At 42.0% G+C, this 24,662-nt stretch overlaps 1 protein-coding gene across 2 annotated transcripts in view; it reads left to right on the top strand.

Moving 5' to 3' along the window:
• The first annotated feature begins 1,129 nt into the window (after positions 1 to 1,129).
• The window catches only part of MYH15 (myosin heavy chain 15), a 58,689-nt gene continuing 35,156 nt past the window's right edge, over positions 1,130 to 24,662 (top strand). Inside the window, exons 1-8 of one of the 2 annotated variants that reach the window (XM_048965154.1) lie at positions 1,130 to 1,152; positions 16,265 to 16,410; positions 17,481 to 17,584; positions 18,090 to 18,233; positions 20,539 to 20,695; positions 21,951 to 21,978; positions 22,816 to 22,909; positions 24,255 to 24,275. In XM_048965154.1, coding sequence (XP_048821111.1) covers positions 16,320 to 16,410; positions 17,481 to 17,584; positions 18,090 to 18,233; positions 20,539 to 20,695; positions 21,951 to 21,978; positions 22,816 to 22,909; positions 24,255 to 24,275 — 639 coding nt within the window. In that variant the 5' untranslated portion in view covers positions 1,130 to 1,152; positions 16,265 to 16,319. Of the gene's footprint in view, positions 1,153 to 13,514; positions 13,624 to 16,264; positions 16,411 to 17,480; positions 17,585 to 18,089; positions 18,234 to 20,538; positions 20,696 to 21,950; positions 21,979 to 22,815; positions 22,910 to 24,254; positions 24,276 to 24,662 lie in introns of those variants that run through there. The other variant, XM_048965144.1, reaches the window with a different exon arrangement.

Genomic DNA, 24,662 nt, shown 5'->3' with positions numbered 1-24,662 from the left:
CTCAAATAGCATTTTTGCTTCCCCCTTTCTCTCCTGCTCCTAAGCCTTGTTTGTTAGAATTCTAACAACTCAGCCTGCTACCATTATCTTTATTCATGAGTCGGTGTGAAGAAAGGACAGGAGCTAGACCTAAACGGCAGATATAATTCTACTAGCTTACTGAGTCTGCACACAAGGATGAGTACAAAAGACTGCTAAATCATAGAATCATAGAATGGTTTGAGTTGGAAGGGACCCTGAAGATCACCCATGATGAGATCACTTGCATTACAGAAACTGGAATATCACCTCCCCCAAATTCTCCCATTTCTCAGACTTTAAGGTAGAAAGTGATCCAAGGAGAAATGAAAGGAATGGTGCTAATCTCTGCTAAGTACTTTCCATTCATCATAGTGTTGAAGTGCGATTAAAATTTTAAAGCAGGTAGAGACGAGTGCCAGACTTTGGCTGTTGTTCAGTGATAATATTTTCCTGGATTTCTCCCAGACTCTGTCACAGGCGAATCTAACATGGAGACATTGGATGAGAACCCCAGATGGATGAAATATTAAGCAGTGATTATTCATACCACTGATAGCAACTGGTAGGTTTTTGTTAGATGGGCACACCTTTGGGATGTTAGGTGCCTCACACCTTTGGGATGATCAACACGTTATTATGTTGATCAATGACAATCAACAGATTATTATTATGTGCCAGCTGGACTTTGGTAGCATCTTCTACACTTGTCCATAGCCCAAGGTAAAGTTGAGCTCAGCAATTAAGGTCAAATCTCTTTTACTGACAGGTAAAATCTGTTGCTTTACACTGTTCATACTGATGGTCAGCTTCCATTCCATTCAGCAAGGTACTGTGGAGCAACAGAAAATTGCAAGAGCTTTGAGATTTCTCTTAAACTACCCATACTCTTCCTTCATGCAAAGGTCTCTGCTATCTCTTTAGCACTTTCTGGAGATGGAGGTAGGACTTGCCCTCTTCTAGGCACAGCTCTGCTACCAGCTGAATCAATTATATATATAAACACAGCTGTGTGCAATGATCTCTAGCTGAAACAGTGTTTGCTGTATGCACTATTGAGGTATCTCTGCTCAGCTTTGCTCTTTGAAGTGCAAGTGAACTTTCCTCTTTAAAATGTTTTTGTCTCCATAACAGGTAAGAAAGGATGTATTTATTTTTACCTGTTTTGAAATGGATAAAAACTTAGTGTGTCTGGGGCTTGAGCTCATATCTTGGGTGCCAACACTTATACATGCTGATGTGTGCAAGTGAGACTGGATTTTTTTATCTTGTGTTAAAGGCTCTGACACACTTCTATCTTTCAAACACTACATGCTAAGTGTCGTTAGATGTGAGATTTTTAGGCCAACAAAATGCTAACGTAAGGCTAGTTATAAGCTCATCTCACTGTTAAACTCCATGAATTCATTCAAATTGTTTTCCAATGTCTTTTAATACCTCAACTGGGACTTTTGTTTGGAGATATTACTGTACATTACTGTTGTATTTCAGTAACCCCATTAAGCAGAGAAAATATTGGCTGTTCTATATGGACTCAAGTGGATCGATAACAGATACATGTGACATGTTGGAAAACCACTTACAGGCCGATAGGCAAGGTCACTCCATGTCATTGCTGCAGCATGTCACAGAACAGCAGAGCCAGCTCTCCTGCCCATGTTCTTGCAATCAGGAGAAATGTAAGCTCCTCCTCACAGATCCATGCATACCTGTCCTTCAGAAGAGCAGGAGAACTTGGAGGGAGGATCTGGTTACTATGGCTGTATGTTTTGCTCATTCTGCATGGAGAAATCAAGCCAATGATAGCTGTGCACGTTAACTTCATTTGTATAGGAAGGTAACTCACTGCTGGCAGCTGCGTGAAGCTGCTGAGCTAAAATCCAACTTTGTTCATGCCAGTCAATGACTTGAAAGTTTTCGGGCATTTTAAAACAATGCATGATGAATGCTGCAAAACTTTGGGTCCTTTGTCCTCCCAAAGGCACTTTTTATTCCACAAAAGGTGAGCTCAGCTTCCTTGCCTCTGTGCCACTACTGATATTCTCACCGAGGAAGAAATGTCACGTGATGACCATGGACTGGTTGGCCAAATGGGCTCTGGTATACAGAATTATAGACTGGCCTGGGTTGAAAAGGACCACAAAGATCATACAGTTTCAACCCCCTTGGTATGTGCAGGGTCACCAACCACCAGACCAGGCTGCCCAGAGCCACATCCAGCCTGGCCTTGAGTGCCTCCAGGGATGGGGCATCCACAGCCTCCTTGGGCAACCTGTTCAGTGTTCATCCTCTGTGTGAAAAACTTCCTCCTAATATCTAACCTAAACCTCCCCTGACTTAGTTTAAAACCATTTCCCCTTGTTCCTATCACTGCCCACCTGTGTATACAGTTACAGTACAGAATATGACAAAACTAATTTCTGCCTATGTTGGTTTCCAGCAACTGACTTGTAGGGCTATTGCTTTGACTTTCCCTATGATAAGTGTCATTGGAATGGATCAGGGAGGGTAAAAGTAACTGTAGCTGGTGAGAGTTCCACACAACCATAAGTTTTACTTTTGTTGGCTATGATGAAAGATTTTATTTTCCCTTGTTGAAGTTATCCATTGGATCTAGTGTTACTGTGGATATCTACCAAACTCATTTTCCGCTATTATGCTGCAAAGTGACTGCCAGTGGCTGTCAGAGCTGGTCGTTGTTTTCTCTATTCATACAGTATGAAGATAACTGCTGAGTAGGGGAAGGTACTTACCCCAGGCTACTCCATTGAAGGCTGTATCCAGTGCTGAGATTTTTATATGAGTATGAGCAATGGAGCTGGGTGTCCTCAGGAGGCTGTTTGTACCTTGGAGCAGAAGTTTTTGCGCTTAAAGTGGAGGCTGAATCTTTAATCTTAATGGAAAGTAGAGCATATTTTCTGCAAGCTTAAAGATTTGCCTTTTGAAAAGGGGTTAGGTTGTTGGAATCTGCAAGTCCTTTAATTAGCCTGTGTTCAAATTCATAAGAAACTGTCATTTCAAAAATTAAGCATTCGTGGCTTTTACTGAGTTCTGAATGATCTTAGTAGAATAAAACTTGAAACTTTCCATGTAATTATAAATAATTGAAATCTTGTGAGTGCATGTATACAATGTATATAAAGTAATTAGAAATAATTATGCTAAAATATCAGCAGTGGCTGTATTTGATGCTACGTATAGAGTATAACCAGGCTAAGATCAGTAGTCCAATGTGGTATCAGAAATAATGCAAAACCTTAAGAGACTTCTGCAAACTTATCTGCAGGCAAGCAAGTTGCTGGCTGAAATGCCACTTGTGGGGGAGGGAAAGCATATGTACATTTTCACTGCTGGATTAACTGTGCCCCTTTGCTTTTGTCCTTAAAAGTTGAATACCTTAATAGTTGAGTGACTCACTTACTACTGCAGGGAACGTCCCATGTACCACTGAAACTTGGCTGCTGGTGGAAATAAGACAGAACCACAGAAAGCAGCAGAAGTTCAGTGCCAACAGGACTCAAAGTAGGATCTTAATTCCATATTTCTGTATGTGTTCTCCTGCTGCAAAGCAAAAACCAAGTCTGCAAGTAGATCTGGCTGCTTTGCAAGGCTCCAGTCACGCAAAGTAGGTGAAAACCTGTTTAGAGGACTGGCAATTGCTGCTTGCTTTATACTTCTTCAGTAGCTCTATTCTTAAAATAGTCCTGTGCTGTTTGGCTCTGTGCTTCTCCAGATTGCCAGAAATCTGGTGCACAGCAGCAGCCTGTGTTGCTTGTTGAGTCTCACCATAGTCCTTCTGGAATTTTCAGATTTGAGATTAGGAAAAAAATATATTCATAAAGAGCAGTGAGGCATTGGCACAGGCTACACAGGGAGGTGTTGGAGTCACCATCCCTGGAGGTGTTCAAGAACTGTGTGGATGTGGCTCTGAGGGATGTGGTAAGTGGGCGTAGTGGGGATGGTCTGATGGTTGGACTAGGTGACCTGAGAGATCTTTTCCAACCTTAATGATTCTAGAAATAGGAACTTCCTGGAGGAAGAAAGGAGAGAAAAAAAAAAAAAAGGTAGAAATGAAAGCCTGTTAAAATGAATGTAAAGCTAGCAATCATTCGTTTAATGACTTCAGGAAAGGTGGAATCAGCTTTAATAAAGCTAGTAACAGAAACAATTGCCTTAGTCGTGGCCTGTCTTTGCTGTATGGCAGCACTAAGGCTGTTCAAGCACCCTTCCTGTATCTTATCTGTTTTAATTTACTCGAGTTTCTTTTAATCTGACCACATAGATTCCTGAATCAGTGATGCTTGATTTGAAGAGCTTGGTTTGAAAATAGCTGCAGCAACCTTGTCTTATCCCTCTTCATGTTCCTAGTTTTAATTCTATCAGTAAGAAGTGTTTCTCTTTAAGTCGAATGCATAAATACCAGGCTGAGTTTAGCTAGGCAGCCTGATCAGAGATGCTGTCAGTGCAGGAGGATGGTGCATCCTCTGTGTAATTTTTAATACTAATGAACAGTTCCCATTATCAGTTCACACAGGATTTTCAAGTTTATTGGGTTTTAGTTGCTTTATTATTATTATTATCATTTATTTGTTATTATTATTTAAGATCCCTAATTCTTCATGGCTAGGAAGGTACTCTCTCAGCAAATGCTGGCTTCCTGTTTTGGGATTTCAGAGTGGTAAACCCAGAAATGACAAGTGCTGGATCTTGAGAATGTTAAACAAATGTTGGTGCTTAACATGTTTTGTCAGGCTGTAAGACATCGAAGGTAGTGCGTTCTGCCTGTTGTTTCAAAGAGGGTTTTATTTTGAGGGAGAAAGTGGGAGTCTCTGAAGACAGTAATGAATAAAGGAGGAGTAAGAATGAAATGATGTCTGCTAATTATCATTCATTGCCCTTGTAAGGGTTGCCTTTTATTTTCTACACGCAAAGCCACAAGTGCTGACATCCCACACTGCTGTCCTTCTGCCATCCTTTTCCATCAGTTCCAAAAAAGAGAATGGTGTGGAGAGAGATCACAAACGGATTCCTTGTTTGCCTTAAGGCAGGGAGAATGAGGAGATGATGCTAAGAAAAATTAAAGGGTTTTCATATGTAAAGGCAAAGCTGAATGATTACTGTTTGGCTCTTTGTGGCTCTCACAGCTGGCTGATAGTCCTCCTGCATGCCCTGGTGCACAGGCACTCTCTTCTTGTCCTTCAGTTGCTGAGTTGGAAAGTGTGAGGCAGACAAAACTCTATTCATAGAGTGCTGAGCAAAAATATCTTGCCTTTGCTAATGCCTTTTTCACCTCTGGTTGTGATAACAGTGGTGGGAGGCATTTAATGGAGACAGCTGGATTAAGGCAGCCATTACTTGCTACCAAGGCTTGGTTATTGTGAAGAGACTTAGCCTTTCTTTTTCCCCCCTCCACATTATGACTTTATCAGTGATTTAGTGTCAGAGGTCTGGAGCTCATCTCAGCAGAGCCCTGTGTGATATGTCGCATGTTGTTACTGCTAACAAACAGGCTGCGAGATGGGGAATGGAAAGAGAGCAGAGGGTTTTGTACCATTTACCCTTTTGCAACCTTTCTTTTTTACATGGTACGAAAGTGCTCTTTCAAACTTTTTTTATAGCCTGTAATGCTTGCTAAAATGCATATTGAAGCTGTAGTCTGAAGGACTGCTTCCTTTCTGGTTAATGTTTTCTTTCCTCTTTGAACTCTACACGTTCCCTGTGTTCAAATCAGTTAGACCTGTTTGCATTCAATGGCCATGGGACAAAGCTGGTGCTTACCGACGGGCTCAGACTCAGTGTTTCATTAGCTAAGTGGAAGGGATCCACATCTGCCTTCTGACTACTTCTCTTCTTGAAATAAATTCAGCTTGCATTCCAATTTGAATGTTTGTGTTTTTGTTGTTTGTTTTTTTTTTTAATCACTCCAAGCCCACACCCCCCTATGTGGCAATAGAAAACTGGACGTAGTTCAGGTGTATTCATTATAATGTTGAGCTCACTGCAAGTAGCTACAATTCAAGTCTGTGTATTCAGTGTACAGTGCGTCAAATTTTAATGTGCTGTAGCTTGAATTATAATGGGTTTGCTATTATATTTGACTGTATTTGCCTATTCTATTTTGAACAACAGTGCCACTCAGTGCTGTTGCTCCTTATCCTTTCAAAATGTAAAGTCTGCCTTTCACATCTTGATTTTTCTCCCTGATTCAGAATAAACTAGTCTGGCAAGAGTGGCTTGCCATTTGCTTTTACACTGTTAAAGACACTTCTCTTTAGACCAAGAGATAACTCATTTGGTCAGAAGTGTCTTACCATGGAGACTGCAGCTCCCTGAGCATGCTGTCATGCTCTTCAGCCTTTTGCTGTTGATTTGCTTAATCCATCTTCTATGGAGGCAATTAGTTTTGTAACTCCACAGTGAGACAGCAGCAGGAACTACACACCTTGTTGCTAATCAGGATGCAGCCCTTACCTTTGCTTCAATTAACTTTTCTTTTCTAGAAAGAATCAATAATTTTCATATCACCATGACATCCAAGGAGACCTCAGTGTGGCCTTCCAGTACTTGGAGGGAGCATATAAACAGGAGGAGGAATGGCTGTTTATGAGGGTGGATAGTGATAGGACAAAGGGGAATGGTTTTAAACTGAGACAAGGGAGGTTTAGGTTAGATATTAGGAGGAAGTTTTTCACACAGAGCGCGGTGACACACTGGAACAGGTTGCCCAAGGAGGCTGTGGATGCCCCATCCCTGGAGGCATTCAAGGCCAGGCTGGATGTGGCTCTGGGCAGCCTGGTCTGGTGGTTGGCGACCCTGCACACAGCAGGGGGGTTGAAACTGTATGATCTTTGTGGTCCTTTTCAACCCAGGCCATTCTGTGACTCTATGATTATTCTAAGGATCACTCATTGTGAAGGATGAAGGCATGTCAGTAAAGGATGAGTGTAGGTGTAAATTATGCTGGAAATGCAATGGAAATTGTCTTGCAATTCCTTCTCTAACATTCTTCTGGTGCATGTTTAGGTGACTAGTGAAGTGGGTTTTTTCTGCTCTGAAAAATCCCTGTTTACCAACTGCAGCATGACAAGAAGGACCAGAGTTTCCAGCAGAACCAGAGTATCCTCACAAGCAAGAGACAGAACAATCCACCTTATAAAGTTTCTTTTTTTTTTTTTCCATAACATGTTTTCATACCCCAAAATAGCCGATATTTTTGTTAAAATTCTGTGTCAGATTTTGCAGCTCAGCCTTCTGCTGTAAGTTTGGATTCTCTGAAAAATGTCAGGGACGATTTTAAAATGATATACATTTCTCTCTGCTACACCAATAAAAACAGTCAGCTGTTGCTGTGCAGGAACTGTTACTGGGATAATGGCAGAGGTACAGGACAGCACTGGGAGAGGTGAGACCAACAGCCTTGCACACGGGGCCGTGCAGATGCAGCCCTATGAATTGAGGCTGTTCCCAATTGATCTTTTGGCAAATAAATAGGTTAGAATAGAGTGAGCTGCTGGTGAGATGTTTCTGTGGGATGTGCTGGATCAAAGCCTGAGGTTTCCTGTTGGGTGAACTTTGATGAAAATTTAACAAGTTAGTCAGCTGGGCTGGTGGTCTTGTCAAATGAGTTGTTTGGTGTTTCCATGCCACTGAGCTACAGTATTTAATGCAAGGCTTCAGAGGTCCCCTCTGATGCAGGGCATAAGTTCCATTCTTGCTCAGTGTTTTCACAGCAGTCAGTCTTTACCTCGTAATGCCAGAAGTGGTATTTCTTTTCTTCTTTTGCTTTTCTCTTCTGGAGCATTGCAATACCGAAGTGCTTAAAGCTGTGTGTGTGGCAGGTACCTTGGCTCTGTGCAATACATCTCAAGTACATCGTTTGATTTTTTTTTTTATTATTTTTTTTTTTCACCTCCTTCGTTTTTTCCTTTTGAAGATATAATGCGTGTTTAAATTTAAAAAAAAAAAAAAAAAAAAAGGAATTTTAAATCAGTTCTGTTCCAACAGGAATGGCTGAAGAGCAATGCACATAACCTCGCTGCAGTTTCAGCTGATGTTTTGTTAAGGCACCATAACAGGTAGATTTAGCATCATAACAGAGTAGACTTAGACTAGACAATAGGAAGAAATTCTTTACTGTGAGGGTGGTGAGGCACAGGATCAGGTTGCCCAGTGAGGCTGTGAATGCCCCCTCCTTGGAGGCATTCAATGCCAAGCTGGATGGGGCTTTGAGCAACTGTTCTAGAGGGAAGTGTCCCTGCCTATAGCGGGGGGTTGGAACTGGGTGATCTTAAAGGTACCTTCCAACCCAAACCATTCTATGATTCTATGATCAGTTCTCTATGTCAGTACCTATCTCTGCAGAAAAAAATCCCTTTTATCAAGCACTGAGCTGTAAGTGTAGAACACCACAGATGGGAGGAGAAAGGTGGGAATATAAACTTTTTTTTCACATAAGTATGCATGCATATGTGTGTGTTTGAGTATACACAGACTGAAGTATATATATTTATACATGCACATCAAACAGTGGTTGCCACTACAGAGAAGGATGGTATGTCCATTTTTGGAGGTGTTTGATGTTTCTTGTCTGTCAATTTTAGTCATTGGACCATGGCAGGATGCAATGTTTCTGGAAATAGGTTTTTTTTAAACCCAGGTTTGTTTTTTCTATCTTTGGCTGCTTCCTAGCTGAGGTGATCAGTTCAGCAAGAAAAAAACATCTTGTCTTTGCTTATTGGATGTAAATACTGAGGAATCACACAGCTGGCTTCCCACGGTGGCTCCTTGCTATTTAGTGTCACATCCATCACACAGGGTCTATTTTCTCAGCTCTTCTAATGTTAAGTATCTCTGCAAAGCAATTCTTTCCCCGATTGAACTGTTGGTGCTTTTTTTTTTTTTTGTATAGTTTGCTTTTGGCATAAGATAAATATGGCAGCAAGATAGAAAACAATCCTTGACAAGGAGTCGAGCTAAGAGGCAGAGTTACAGAAGCAAAACACTGAAAAATTACTTGTGTCTAGAGAGGCAGAAAAGTTTTCTTTCTTTTCCTCCTCACCTCCTTTGAAAAATAAACAGCAGCAAAAATGGGCAACCAGCAAGACCTATGCCCTTCTCTACCTCACTTAACCTAGGCCCTATATCCTTAAGGCTGCAGTGCAGAGAAGACTTAGGGAGGCTGTCTTGCAGGAGGTTGGCACTGAGCGCTGGGATATGTTGTATCTGAAGGCCTCCAAGTATCTGAGGGCAGTGCTGCGTGTTGACATGGAAATGTAATTTGCGGAGCAGAGAGAAAGCATCAAAGTCCCGGGCTGGCTGCCCAATGCAGCACCCTGCTTCCTGTTTGGGCTGCCTAATACAGCCCTTGAGAGAAATTGATGACTCTTTTTTTTTTTCTTTTCTGCCTTGATCAAGGCTACAGCATTTCAGACTAGAAGCTTCGGTAGTGCATAATAAAACTGGTGAGTGGGCCACAGGAATTCTAATGACATGCTGTGCAAATAAATGCTTAGTTAATGAATACTGAAAAGATTAACCTGAACTAATTCCATATGTTACTGAGGTGTTTAACTCCTTGCCTTCCCCCAGGGTAAAGAATAATGCAGAGCAGTGTAAAAGGGTAGTGGGGAAAAGAACTAAATGAAAGCAATGGGTGGGTGTGGAGGCCAGTAAAAGGATGCACAGCAGTTCTGCAGCCATGCCATTGTGCAGGCTCTGACCTCACTGCAGGGAAGGTTGGAAACTGGGCAGTTGGAAACTTTTTGGAGGAAGGAGGGGGAATGCCAACTTCTGGAAGGCGTGTGATAGACTTTCCCTTCCCCAGCACATCTCTACAGACAAAGATCTAAGGCCAATTACGTTCTGAGGCTCACTTCCTCTTGTTTTTCACCTCTCTTATTTTTCGTGGGGCTGAGTCAGCCCAGTGCTGATTTATTAGTACTAAATAATCCTCACTCTGAGTGCCGCCAGTGTTGCTCCCAGGAGATGTGCTCCCCATTAGAGCCCTGACCTATTCAAACATCCCAGTGATAGTGTGATGGCCACGTGTCAGCAGGGATAGGCACCCGTGACAGCTCTCAGATGTTGCACATCCAGCAGGGAAGCAAGCCAAGCTCCACAACCCAGCTGCTGGCCTCATGCATTTTCCTGCATTTGTCCCCTGCTAGTGGCTTCTATCAGTTCAAAGCATGAGAAGATACTCGGGCTCGGGGATCTGCATACTGATAGCCATAGGTCATGAGTTTCAGTGGTTCAAAAGGCATGTAAGCATTTCTGTGGCTGGCTCAGAAATAATTTCCCCTAGTCCAGTGGCATGGAAGAAGACGTTTTCCATAAAAACTTACACTTCCTTTATACGACCGATGGCAAACTTGTGCACCACACAGTCACTATAGGCAAAGAGTTAAACAGAGGAAACTACCTAAAATGATCATCCTGAAAGAAACAGGATGATCTACTGCTCCCTCCCTAGAATGCAGACATCTGTGCCCACCGCTTGAGTATGTACTGCAGTAGAAGGGGCAAAAAGGCATAGACAAACCATGAAATCTCCCTTTCCAATAACCCAAATCTGGCAGTAATAAACTTTAAATGGAATGGCTAGTGCCAATTCTCTCATCTTCTAGAGATGTAGCGGAGCATAACTATTTTTAAGATTAAGCTTATCATTCCTCCTAATTCCTCTTTGGGGTCTCAGCAGCTTGAAGAGTTAAACTGTTTCTTCACTAGAGAAAATGTGTCTGCCTGTACAGCATGGACTTGGATGTGCTGCTGGATGTGGTGCTCATGTTTTCCTTCCACCAGAAGCATTCTTGTGTGGATGACTTGTTTTTTCAAAGAGTACCTAGGTAGTTTATTTGTTCCTGTGTACCCTTGAAACAGCAGCAAGGATCAATGACCACAAAAAAGCTATGATTATCACTTTAGGTATGGTTTCTCATGGACAGTCTTCCTGCTCGCTTACAGAGCAGTGCAGAGCACAGCGGCTCAGGAGATGCTTTCTACTAGCAGCTATATCTTGCATTCCTCTTCGTCTGTCTCACTGATCCGTCTCTTCAGGAGTAACAGGTTATTGCACTGCACTGCTTTAGACACTTGTCTAAAGGCCAGTTTCATCATAAGACAGTAAACTCGTTGATTTTTTTTTTTCTAATAAAATGGAAAGGGTTTCATAACTGGGCTTTTATGGATCCCAGGTGTCACTTTTTCTGTGTAAGGCCACGCTATTGACACTATCTGTGTCTGGAGCTGATAAATGTTATTACATTCTTTTCCAATATGTAGCGTTATTAAAAATAGGTTTGTCACAAGCACTTCTTATCAAAGGCCCTTGCTTCCTTAGAAATAGTGACCAGCATTAACCTTTCTAAAAGTAGCTCCTGCGAGAGACAAGTGTCTTTGGTTGTCACCACTACAAATGTAATCTAGGGGAAATACACTGTGAATTCTGCTTCTTATTAACACAAAGCTAATAAAATCCAGAAAGGCAGGAATAGCATGTGCATGGCTAATTCACACCAGGTCAGCAAGGAAAATAAATTCATCACATTTTGACCCACTGCTGTCTTGTGTCCCTTTTAAGTGACAAATGCATTAAAAATGCAATGGTATCAGCTACAGAAACAGCTGTTTACAGCCCCAGAAAAGCAAAGGAGGCGTGGGAGAGAGACTGCAGTGTTCATGCAGGGCTGACAGAAGCTGAATGTTTGCAGAACAGAAAACACGTAAGTGATAACAGAGTATTTGTAAAAGATGCCTTCTACGCGAAGTAGGTGGTAATGGGAATACTGTGCTTAGAAGTAAAGCTGCTGGTAGTGCTAGGAAGGAGCAAGAGGGAGAGAGCAGCAGTGTGCTATGTGCTCGTGGCTTGAAATAATCATATTCTTAGCCCTGACAGCAGGTTAACAGTATCCTGGAATCCAGGTGATGCACACAGTTTACTTTGTTTTGAATTACGTGGTTGGGAGCATCTCCTTGATCTTTACAGAGTCACTCACTTTTCACTTCAGTTGAGAGTGTGAGCTCTGTTTCCTTTGTTGTCAAGTATAAAAACAACAGTTGAATCCAACCTCAAAATACATCCATGCTACAGAGCACTGAGTACTTATAAAGCAGCAGGGTGGGAAGTGATGCTGATTTAAGGGCAAAAATGAGAAGAGCTTGACCACCAGTCGAGTGCCAGAGTGTGACACACAGCTCATTTTCAGCTCAAGCTTGGGTTGCTTTTACAGATTAATTCAGGATTGAAAGCTTCGTCCTGAGCTTTAGCAGAGGGCCCACTCTTTAGCTTATATCCTTCTGAAGGTGGCATTTCTCTAGTGAAGCAGTGGCTATTCTCTGCCTCTTGGTTGCATTCCCCAAACGCTAAAAATACCAGGTCACTGAAGCACTCAGATCCTCAGTCTCCTGTCTTTAAGTCCATCACATCCACAAATCCCTCAATTTCTTCTGTAATTACTTTGTGCAACCCATCATCTCCCAGTCCTCAAGGCAGCAGCTTTAAAAATAGCAGATTTGGTATGCAAATATTTTTCCTCTTGCCTGGTGACAAACAAAACCATTTGTTCCTGTGGGTATCTAAGAATTCAATGAAGCTGTAGGTAAGCTCCCTCCCTGCTTCTCCCCTCTTCCTTGGAATTGAGTTTTATGGAACCCTAATTCCCTTGTGGAAAATAAGCATTGCCCACAGTATTTATTTTTCCTTTGAGCTTTTATATTCAGTTTATGCTGGAATCAAAAGAAACCTATATATCTACCCATGCTGGTAAAGGCAAATCGATTTGAATGTGTCAGTTATTTTGCTTTTTATGTACTAAGGTGAAAGGAGACCTGTGTTACTTATGGCACTTGTTCAACAGGAAAAATGAGTTGATAATAATAAGACCTAAATTCAGTCTCATAAATAAGTTTTCTGAAGCAAAGCACTCACTAAAATTGATGCTTACTTTATTCGTTACCTGTAGTTCACTTTCCAGGCAGAATCAATGTTTTCTTAAAAACCTTCTCCATCTCGCCTTTCTTATAAGCAGCAGAATACCTGTTTATTTCAAACCTAAGCCAACAGATTTAGTTGTTATTCTCTGAGGCCCAGCAAGGGGATTTAAGATTTTTGGTTGGGATTTGAGAATGCATATCCTAGCTTTGTTATTTGAAGGCTGTTTGGCTCACATTACAAAATTCCCTTTAAAATCACTTGCTTCTTGCGCAAGAAGTTCTGCTTCTCACTTCCTAGGCGAGTTACATCTGTGCAGACCTTGATTCCCCCCTCCCCAAGCCAACACTAATCAAACCCTCAGGCATGCGGGGAAGCAAGCCTTGCTCCTGTACAAACACAGTGGAAAGGCAGGGAAGTTTTCTCCCATGAAGTCATGGATCAGGAATGGAGCGACAAGGGGCAGCAGGCGCAGAGCACTCCCCCTCTGGCATTCCTTCTGTCCCTTGGCCACGCGTGCTCCCTGCTCAAGCATTGTCTCCTCATCCGACAGACAAATATAGGCACAAAGGAAAGGCCCAATGCCTTTATAAAGCCATCGCTGGTGACCTTGAGGTGGTGTATATAAAGTCTGGACCAGGCAGAGCGGTGACACTTTGTGTGTGCTTTGCAGGGTGAGTACCAACCTCTCTCACTTCTGAATGCGTGTGCCCAGCTGTGCTCTAACACTTTGCCATAGTTTCGGTGCGATGCATTTTTCAAGGGGCTTAAGTTTTATTAGTAGTTGTACCTCTAAACCTATAGCACTGTGTTGGTTGTCCTGTGATGCTGCTGCTTGAGTAATAGGATGGAAAATAGGTGCTTCTTTTGTGACACCAGCGAACTCATTTAGTCAGCTACTTAGGACAGTGTCAAGTCACTTGTAATCGTGTATCTGAGTGGATTGGTTGACCATTAGTTGCAAGTCATGTTTGTGTCTTCTCTGTCATCTGCAAGAGATGATGATGACTTATGTATTTCATAATTTTAAGCAGCATGTTTTTTCAAGGATTTCTTTAGACCCACCCTTGGAGATTTACTGATTTTCCGTCTGAAGGCAAACAATGATGGTTTTTGATGCTATGGCAGATGAGCTCCCAGCACTGTGGTAGTTCTTCCAACAGCCACAGTAGAGAAAGACAAGGTCCCTCCTTTCCAAGCTTGAATGCATCACCAAATTTTTGGTACTTCTGGGTGTGCCACTTAACTTTGTGTTACAATTCTGGCCCTCTAAAGAGAGTAGGCGTTACCAAGGAAAGTGAATGTCTTTTGCTCTGCCTTGTCCTTCCTCACTATAGTAGTTTTTGCAAATGATGCTTTGACCATAAGCCAAGCACTTCCAGTTTCTCATATCTTTCAATGGGTTGGCTTGTTGAGTGCTTCAGTGGGCTTTGGGCTCTGTCTTAAATCCTGACACATGAGACTACTGCAGAAAAAGTGATTCTCTCCCATCTGCAGCAGCACTGTGCTACACCCTGCTTTATAAAGTGCTTGCCATAGTGGTAAGCCCTAAATATATATTAAGACAAAATTGTATCAGAAAGTATAGCTGAACAGTTGTCCCAAAGTGGTCTGCAAATGGGGTGGGTCTACACAGGAAAGGTCTGGATTATTATATTTGGACCTGTAAGAATATCTCCTGAATCCTAGGGGTAATGACTGAAGTGGCACTTCTTATCTTTGCATATTTCATGTGGAAAGTTCTAACGCTCTTCTGTTTAGATGTGTGATGTCCTTTCTGTGCCCAATCAGAGCTGAGCTAAACACACTCCCCATGGGAGAGAGACTTTGCCATGCCAGTTTTGAGTTGTTTCCAGTAGGGAATTTTGCTCATTTCAGATGATGTTAAAATAGTTGCTGACATTTGTGCTTATGTAGACCCAAACTCAAAGATCCTAAGCTTGCACTGTAGCAGGGGTGGCAGGGGCAGAGGAATGGATGTTAAACATTAGATAGCTCTGCTGTCTTAGGTCTTTGCACTCCTCATGAGAAATATGCTGTGGAAAAAAGAACTGCCTTCGTTGATGAAGAGCTTTTAGATGTATAGCAATTTCTTAGAAGTAATTGAATTAAATTTTAAAAGACTGCAGTGTTTGTCTTGAGAGGGTTCTTGAAACTTTTTCAGCTGTTCTGGATAATAAATAGAGTAAGGGAAAAGATAATATCTGAGGGTCACTTATGAAGCTTCAGATAGTAATTAAATAGTATCTTGAACTGAAAGAGAGAGTACCTAAAATTCTTAAACTGGGGAAGGGAGCTGGAAGGGGTTGGACACCTTTTAGCAATGGAACTCCCTGGATGTTCTGTGGGCATCACCCTGAGTATTTTCTATATGTGTGTGTGTACATTTTTATACATACCTGTGTGTGTATGTCAACTCATTGATGCAGTTGTTGAAGAAAGGACACAGGAATCAAATTAACTCCTACTAAAAGCTGGATAGAGCTGCTTAGACTAATTTTCCTTAAAGATGATTTGTACTTACAAAATTTTCATCATATAAAGCATCACTGATTTGAGTTGTCTATGCTCTCTAAATGATCGAATTAAGAATAGGATAACCAGTTAGCACCTTAATGCTCAGAAACCCAGCAAATCAGTTGCACTTATGTGAGCATGCCCTGGCCTTGCTTTCACAATAAGAAATCCCTAAACACCATGGCTGTGTTATCTGAGAAAACAAGCATTGTAGGCATTAAGATGGAGTAATGAACTCGGATTAATGTGAAGAACTTCAAAGCCATTGTTCCAGCACTGCAGTTTGCCCTCTGCCCTGCCCTGCTGCACGGGGATACCCACAATGGGTGAGCCCTGGGTTTCTGCCAGGCTGAAGGGCACCATATGAGAGCAGCACTGCTGGGACACCAGCTGTATCCAGCTCCAGCAACAGCTTTCTCCACCAGGAGCATGGGGCTGTGTCCCTGGAGCCTTGTGCTGGCATTTCAAGTAAGCAGCTGCCCAGGAGGATCTGAGGTGTGGTCTGCTGTGGGGTTTTCAGAGTCACAGCTTCAAGTGGTGCCTTTCATCTGCTGCTTTAAAGCAACTTTCATGCCATAAGAAGATTGAATTCTCCTGTAGAGATAACTGCAACCAGTATCAGTTTTGAACCATGCAGGATCTGGCTGGCTTTCAACTGAGCTGGACAAGGGTTTAGCTAAGGGTGCAGTAAAGCCACAAATCTGCAGGCGATATTGCCGTTTCAAATTAGGCCATTTTAATCAGCCACCTCCCACATTCTGGGTCCAAGAAATACAATTTTTTCTCTTCTTTTTGTAGACCAGGTCCTTTTCTTTCTCCTCCTTGAGCTGTACAACCTTAAAACCTTGCCAAGATGATGGACATGTCGGAATTCGGGGAGGCTGCTCCCTTTCTCCGAAAGAGTGAGAAGGAGCTGATGATGGCACAAACTGTTGCCTTCGATGGTGAGTTGCTGTACCGTTTAGGTGACAGTGGCCAGTTAACCCAGATAAGGGTTGCATCCATAATATATCTGGGAAATGCAGAACAAACCAGGATGCAAAGCCCTGTTGTTATTGCTGCTTTCTGAGGCAGCTGGCAACCAACTTTGTGATCCTTTTTCCTGCAGAACTACAAGAAGCCCCTGATAGTGCTGAAGAGAAGCAGTCTATCAACTGGTACTAAGAATTGGCTAGTTTTAGAATTAAGATGTATTTGTATGGTACTGATAAGAGAGAGATTGCTTCTTCATCTTTGTCCATTTGAGAGAAAATCATTATGCACTGATGTTCTGATAATGCAAGGATTTCAGTGATGTGAACAGATGTCTCCATCTGCTTGATTTATACATTTTATAGGCAAACCAGTACTAGGTTTTAGCTTTCCAAGAGTTATTTTTCACAAAATGCATTTACATGAGATCTGAGGTGTAGTAGTAAGAGCAAATATGCCAACCACAGCAATGCTCTGTTGAGAGTAGTGGCTATAACGAGCCATCTGAAGTCTAGCACAGATACTCCAAACTTCTAAAAAGCAGCAGTTGTAACTCAGTGTGAATTATTAATGTTGCTGTTTTTCAAGACAAACTTCAGGAGAGTATCAGGAAAAAGGTTAAATCTGATAGCTGGCAGGCAAATAACGTGGGCTGAATTCCTCATTCAGATAGCAATGTTTGGTGTGAGTTTTTAGCAAACAGCTTCATTTGGGCTTGGATCTCGGTTCCTCCGTCTGCACATCAGTGCTAGTGATTATGAATTTCCCTTGGAGGCTGAGACTCAGCCAGCATTTGTGAAATATTGTGACACCTTGTGCTGGGAGGATCTAGGGAAGCCAAGCAGTGGTTTCAAAGGAGAGACAACATTTGTGAGCCCTGCGCCTTCTGTTTTGGCACGCAGCTCCCTCAGCTCTATGATTGGCTGTGGTCCCCGAGGTTTTGTGCTGCTTGTGTGGTAAAACTAACCCTACCAATCCCAGTTCAGCATGCTGTTATTATTCTACACAAGTCTGTGAGCCTTTCTTCTCCCTAACTTCACAGGGAAAAAAAAATGTTGGGTTCCTGATGAGAAGAAAGCTTATGTTGAAGCTGAAATTACAGAAACCAGCGGTGGCAAAGTGACCGTTGAGACAACAGATGGACGGGTATGGAAGCATTTTTGTCTGACCCATGACTAAGGAGGGCTGAGCAGCAAGCCCCAGAACAAACCTGGCTCAGTTTAAGCTCTGCTGCCTGGTTCACATCATCTGTGAAATGGCTTGTGAACAGGAAGCCTCAGTAGCTGATGACAAATAAGAAACAGCCATGAGAAAAATAGGAGTTTGGTGGCATATCAACTTCTGCAAAGCACTGCAAGCAGAGATGTGCGACCATTCAAGCCAGGTTTGAATCCTAGGAGGAGGCAGGAGGTAAAACTCCTCCACACTTAGAGCTAAATCTCATGGCTTCACAGCCATACCACTCTCCTTACCTGTAGCATCTCAGCCTTCCCTGCTTCTGTTTACGTCTGTGAAAACAAATGGAATTACTTAGACCACATTGAGTGGGAGGACCTTCACCGAGAGAGATAATACACTTACTTCTAAGGAGGGGAATCGATTGGAATTCTAAGTGTTTTCTAGACCTGCTATACTCTATCTGTCTTTGCAGACCATGACTATAAAAGAAGATGATGTGCAGTCGATGAACCCTCCCAAATTTGACATGATTGAGGACATGGCTATGCTGACCCATCTGAATGAGGCATCTGTGTTGTACAACCTGAGGAAGCGCTACAGCAACTGGATGATTTATGTAAGGGTCCCTGCTTTGTGTATTTGGAAACATGCATTTCAAGTGCTATGATGTTTGAACACAGGCTCTTCACGTTCAGCTTATAACTTGCATATGCCATAAAACTGAGGGCTCAATTGCTGAAAAAGGAAAGAAGTTTCTTGCAGTAGATTTGAATGAATATAGACAAACAAAAGTGAATAAGATGATTTCAAGTTCTGTTTTTCCTTGGTTGCCTGGGAAAGGGGTCATAGAATATATTTTCAGCAGTCAAGGCCTTTGGGAAACCAATTTTATTTTTCTACTTCTAATATTAATACATGACATTATCAGGCATAGCAATTTCCTTGTTAAGAAACAATGCCTCAAGCTTAGAGCACACATATAACTTCTTTTAACTAGGAACCTTTCTATCTTTAGTTCTGTAATTTTCTTCCTTTCATTTTCAGTCAGCTGGCATCTGCCTTGTTTTGCTCTGGCTTTATTCCTCACTCTGTATCTTTCCCATGGCATCATTAACATAATTTCTGTCATCACCAGAACAAGCTTGGGTAGCATCAGTTTTTATGGGACCAAACTTTTGCCTTCAGTGCGTTGCATCTAACTGTGTTTGAAGTCAGTCAGGGCAATCTACAAATTTTCTAGCCAATCCTTATTCAGGTCTGTGGTTTTCATGGGGGGGACTGAATCCAGTTTAAATTATGATTGTTATACAGTTTCAGGATTCATCTAATAACCCCTGTATGAACATGTGTGTCCTAAAACACAGCTATGTCTTGCAGATCGTTATAGTCAGAAAATGACATTTGTCATCTTGCTTTAATCCATTTACAGGTTGGATTTTTTTTCTCTTAAAAATTAGGACTGAGGACTCATACCGGGGGCATTCTGAAGCAGGTCCAAATGCTATTCTGGCAGGAAGGCTCCTGGATTTGTTAACTCAATAATCTACACGCATATTGTGTTTATGCCAATATAGTATCTGGTTTCTGTGAAGTTTTATACTTGGACCCAGACTGAGTACCTGAAAAGTTACCAGCTAACACTAATTCCCTAGAGTTACAATTGGAACTGTGTTCTGTGGGCTGATGTAGGAAGCCCAAAGAATCACTACAAACATGGATTACTTTAGATAGTTTACCAATTCCTTTTTTTTTCCAAACACTGAAAAAGCTCCACAGCTTTGGAGAGCATTGCTATGAAGTTTACACAGAATCATAGAATGGTTTGAGTTGGAAGACACTTTTAAGGTCATCTAGTTCAATTCCTTTGCAAATGAACAGGTCACCTACAGCTCGATCAGGTTGATCAGAGCCTCACGCAGCTTGACCTTGAGAGTGTCCAGGGATGGGGCATCCACCACCTCTCTGGACAACCTGGTCCAAGTTTTCTCTTTGAACCGACCAACTGAAATTGTTCCTAGGGTGCTCACAGCAAGTTGGTAATGACAGATTGCTTCTCTCAGACTTCTTCCTCTAAGAATAGTTCTTTCTCCCAGATTTCTCTTCCTAAGAATAGAATTCAAATAGAAAAACTGTGATTTTTATTTCATAATTACTGTTTTCAAGAGGAAGCAGCTCTTGCTGGGCAGCCAGGCATAAAATCAGATGTAGATCTCCTTGCTGTTCCTCTGCTCTGCTGAAGGGGCAGCTTGTCTAATCATCACCTTAGAAACATTTTTTTACCCCTCTGGAAAGCGGTTCAGGAGCACCCCTCCTATGAAGAAAGGCTGGGGGAACTGGGCTTGTTTAGCATGGAGAAAAGAGGGCTCCAGGGAGACCTCATTTTGGCCTTCCAGTACTTGAAGGGAGCATATAAACAAGAAGGGGAACGGCTGTTTCTGAAGGTGGATAGTGATAGAACAAGGGCGAATGGTTTTAAACTAAGTTAGGGGAGGTTTAGAAGGAAATTTTTCACACAGAGGGCGGTGACACACTGGAACAGGTTGCCCAAGGAGACCGTGGATGCCCCATCCCTGGAGGCATTCAAGGCCAGGCTGGATGTGGCTCTGGGCAGCCTGGGCTGGTGGTTGGTGACCCTGCACACAGCAGGGGGGTTGAAACTAGATGATCATTGTGGTCCTTTTCAACCCAGGCCATTCTGTGATTCTGTGATTAATATCTGTAATAGCGATGTCATTGATTGCCAATAGGAAGTCACTTAGCAGACTGCTATTTCAGCCTTTGATATGAATTTCTAAAACTTCCAATCAGAATTCCAAGTCTGATAAAAGCTGGCAACACCAGTTTCTGCTTGGTTTACTCAGATTTCTTTTTCTCATTCGTTGAGAGGCTGTTCTTCTTCCTTGTCTGTTTTTCCTCTCTAGACCTACTCAGGCTTGTTCTGCGTGACTATAAACCCCTACAAGTGGCTGCCTGTCTATAAGTCGGAGGTTGTTGCTGCCTACAAAGGCAAGAGACGCTCAGAAGCCCCTCCTCACATCTTCTCCATTGCTGATAACGCATACCACGACATGCTGCGTAGTAAGTGGCGCTCCTTGCTTTTAAATTTAGTTTTGCTTTATTTAGCAGACGTGACTGATACCAGATGGCCGTTAGAGAGAGCAGTGCACACCAAATGTGCAGATACTCAACAAGCAACAGGAGCTTGGGAGTCTGCATCCATAATTGTATTAATTACTGTGTTTTCTTTTCTCTCTCCTGCCTATCGTGCAGGTTCTGGCAGCAGCGAGCTCATTCTGATGCTCATCAGATACAAACATTGAAAGGTTAATGAAGGGCAGCCATGGAGGGTGCTGTGCACATGTCGCACCCAGGAACCTGCTATGGATCAGCATTGTCTGATTGCCTCGTGGCTGAGAGCCTACTGTGAGCAACCAGCTCCAGATTGTCTTGCAAAATCTCACCCCAGCTTTCAAATTACTGAAAAAAAAAAAAAGGGGGGTTTCAGCAGGGGGCAGCAGTGATGTGCTTCCACTGGGAGTCTACGAGAAAGTCCCAGTAGAATTGGAGTCACACGCTGCTCTCACCCTGGTTTTCATAAAATGGTAAATGCAAGAGGATAGGAGGTGCTGGGGCAGATGAGGTCTATATGTGGCTGCAGAGAGGGGCTCTGTTTATTGCATAAGAGTGAAATATCACCAGGCTGCCCAATGTGCAGCTGGTCAGGATCTCTGGAGTTAAAACAGAGAAGAAAAATTTAGATACAATGGTTCAGGAAGGTGGTATTATTTCGTATTTGCTCAACTAGATCGTTAACATACTGATTGCAAACTGTTCTTATAAATGCTTGTTTCTGCTCAGGCCCATTACCAGAAAGAAGGCTTTAAGACTTTATTTCAGTAGCATAGCTAACCAAACAAGAATACATAGTGAGGAAGGGTCATTTAACAAGCAGTAGAATTGCTTGTGCTGGTGCATACTGCAGGGCAAAGGGGTCAGGTGTGAGCAGAAACCTACACCGGAGTAAAGAAATGAATGTTTTGCCGACAGGAAATTACTTTCTATTTTATTGTTTCCTAGACATAAGGAAATATTCATGACTCAGATGTTTAGTGCTGACTTGAATAAAACACAAGAGGGAGATTCAGGGCAAGGGTAGAATTGGCACTGCTCAAAGCTGGACTACATGGGGCTTATTTTTTCTTTTCCATCACCATTTCTTGTGATCCTATGCTTCTCTTTCAGGACTGCTTCTGGATTAGTTGGTGCTGATTTGCAAGGGTAATAAGCAAAAAGTAGAGACCACTAAGTTTGTCTCATTTTTTCTCATCCACAGATCGGGAAAATCAGTCTATGCTGATCACGTAAGTGCTTCTCTTTTGACTGATTTGAGACTCTATCGCTGCAAAAAAACTTCAAAGAAAAAAAAAAATCCCCCTGAAATACAAGTTGACCCTTGAAAGCTCAGCTAAATTGCCTAGAACTTAATCCAAGTCAATAATTAGCACTTTGGACATCTGATGTCTGCTTTGAGTCTCGTTGGAAAGGAGTAGCTGAGGATTTCATTTGATGGAGGCCAACCTGTTTCTGATCCCCATTTAGTGTTCATTCCAAGTGGGCATGGTAGCAACTCCACAGGCAGTTAAAGAAATTCTTCCAGGGTTGTCCTTGATATCTGCCCTTTTCAGGCTCAAGAGACTCCTTCTCAACACAGTTGTTCTAGCCGCAAAACATAGTTAAGAGCACTGAGTTGACACATCTGTAGGGAGGAAGATGACCAAAACAGAAAAGAAGTTTTACTTTACTTTTACTGGCAAGCATGAAAGATGGAGAGCTGTATGTCTCTCTCCACAGTTCGCATATGCTTCTGGATGATGCTGGCAAAGTGCTGCAGTTTTCCTTTGGTTTTTAACTCATTAGCTGTACAGGGGTATGCCTCAGATACCGAGTGTGGATGTTTGTAACAAAATTTCATGCCCTTAATGAAATCTCAAAGAAATGTGCATTTGTATGAGATTTCTGAACGCAGTCTCATGAAGCATTATGTGCCACTGACATGATTTTCATTGAAATGAGCAGACTACAAAAATCAGTTGGTGACTCTAAAAAAAGCCTGTGCAGTACATGGAGCTGATGGGATGATGGATGGGTAAGAGCATGCTGGTGGAACAATAGTAATGTTCTCTTCCTTCTTCCCATAGCGGAGAATCTGGTGCTGGCAAGACTGTCAACACAAAAAGGGTCATCCAGTACTTTGCCACAGTGGCAGCCCTGGGTGAACCTGGTAAAAAAAATGTAAGTCTGCCAGCAGCTGTTTTATTTCAGACTTTTAAGATTTATGTCGTGTGTAACTAACACTGTAAATCTGCATCCTGACCACTAGACCACGTGCTAAACCTCAGCAGGCATGGTTAGGATAAGTGTTTGTTGGGAAAAGATACTGATGCTTCTAAATGACATTACCAAGACCATATGGTTCTGAAGATAGGAAAGTAATTCTCTTCCAAATTTGCCATGCTGCATGTGGAGCTGCAAAACGACGTCTGGTTCTGAGCTAATGCTTGTTGCTGCTGCTTTTCTCTGGGAGTTTAATTTTCCTATGTATTAAATGTTTCTGAATGTATTATAGCTGGTTAAAATTTGGGGATACCATGAAGATTAAGAAAAATAATTGATTTTTTTCACCTGGAAAAGTCTTCAAAAAAGCTTAGCTTTCACCAGAATGTCTGTTTTGTTAAAAAGCCTTTTATGACCATGAAAATAGGAGTGTTTTGACAAAAGAATTGAAATCAGCTTTTCTATATTTCCTTTTGGATAAGTGCTGTTCTGCTTAAAAGTGCTAAAGTTACAGTGAACAGTTTATTCGCATTGCATTTTATCTTGTGTTGCTATGAGCTTATTCACTATCTGCTTCATTGCACTTCAAGGCTCAAAGTTCTTTGTCGTGAATTAACTGATTCCTATGAACCATATATAAAAGGCCAAAATTTCAGCCGGTCTTGTACATTCACCTCATGTCACCAAAATCTAATATGCATTCATCTGAGGTCTGCAAAGCTCTTTTAGGAAATGATTAAGTGGTCCAGAGCCAGCCTTTTATGTGCAATGATCTAGATGCTCATAATGGTGTCTGAAATGTGGTGTGCTCATGAAACAGATGTGTTAATAACAGATATCACAGCTAGATAATTTTTCCTTGTAATTTGTCAGCTGAGGTAACATTTTATCTTTGCTATCATCATCCTTTGCTTCTAATAATCCAAGAGTTCTAGTGCAGCATGATTTATTATCTAAAACTTGTCTGTTTGCATTTACATCTCTTTGTGAGTGCTTTTCACCTGGTCCCAGCTTCTTTTCTCAGTCTACTTAGTCAGCCTTGTGCTTTCTTCTCGAACAGCTCTAAAGTAAAGGCACTCAGACATTTGGGTTAGGGGTTAAAATAACAAGCTGAGTAGGAACTGCACTTGGCTATTTTGTGACGTGTGGTGAATGCAAAGTAAGGCTTCAGAAATCTCTAACGGTATGTTGGCACCAACTGGACATCTAACATTTCTAATCTTTATCTTCTGTGATGCCTGCTTTCTTGTTCCCATGCTGGGTTCTTTTTAATCTTTTTTTTTTTTTTTTTTTCTTTTGACAGCAACCAGCTACCAAAACTGGGGTAAGTAATCAGCTTGCTATTTTATCTTTTCCATACAGAATCACTATTTAGCTATCATTCTGCTCCACGAACCTCAGAATTTCACTCTACATGGTTCCCCTACTGAAACATTCCCTGAAGCCAAGGCAGTTGCAATTTTCTTCTGCAAACTAAAGTTTTTGCAAGCAGAAGATAATGCTTTTCTCAACTCCCAAAATTCCAGGCATTACAAGGTCTGAGCACTTTCAAAACTACTGCATTTCACTGCAGTACTTGTCATAATCTTCAGCAGCCCATCTCCTCTATGTGTTCACATGCATATCCCCAGAGACTCCGTACACAGCACACCATGGTGATACCATTCGTGTGCAGATGGCATAAATTATAAAAACCTAAAGCAAAGCAGCA

This window comes from Lagopus muta, chromosome 1 (genome assembly GCF_023343835.1).
Source record: "Lagopus muta isolate bLagMut1 chromosome 1, bLagMut1 primary, whole genome shotgun sequence".
NCBI lineage: Eukaryota > Metazoa > Chordata > Aves > Galliformes > Phasianidae > Lagopus > Lagopus muta.
The sequence above is the reverse complement of the archived record's forward strand: the minus strand, read 5'-3'. Positions and strand labels throughout refer to the sequence as shown.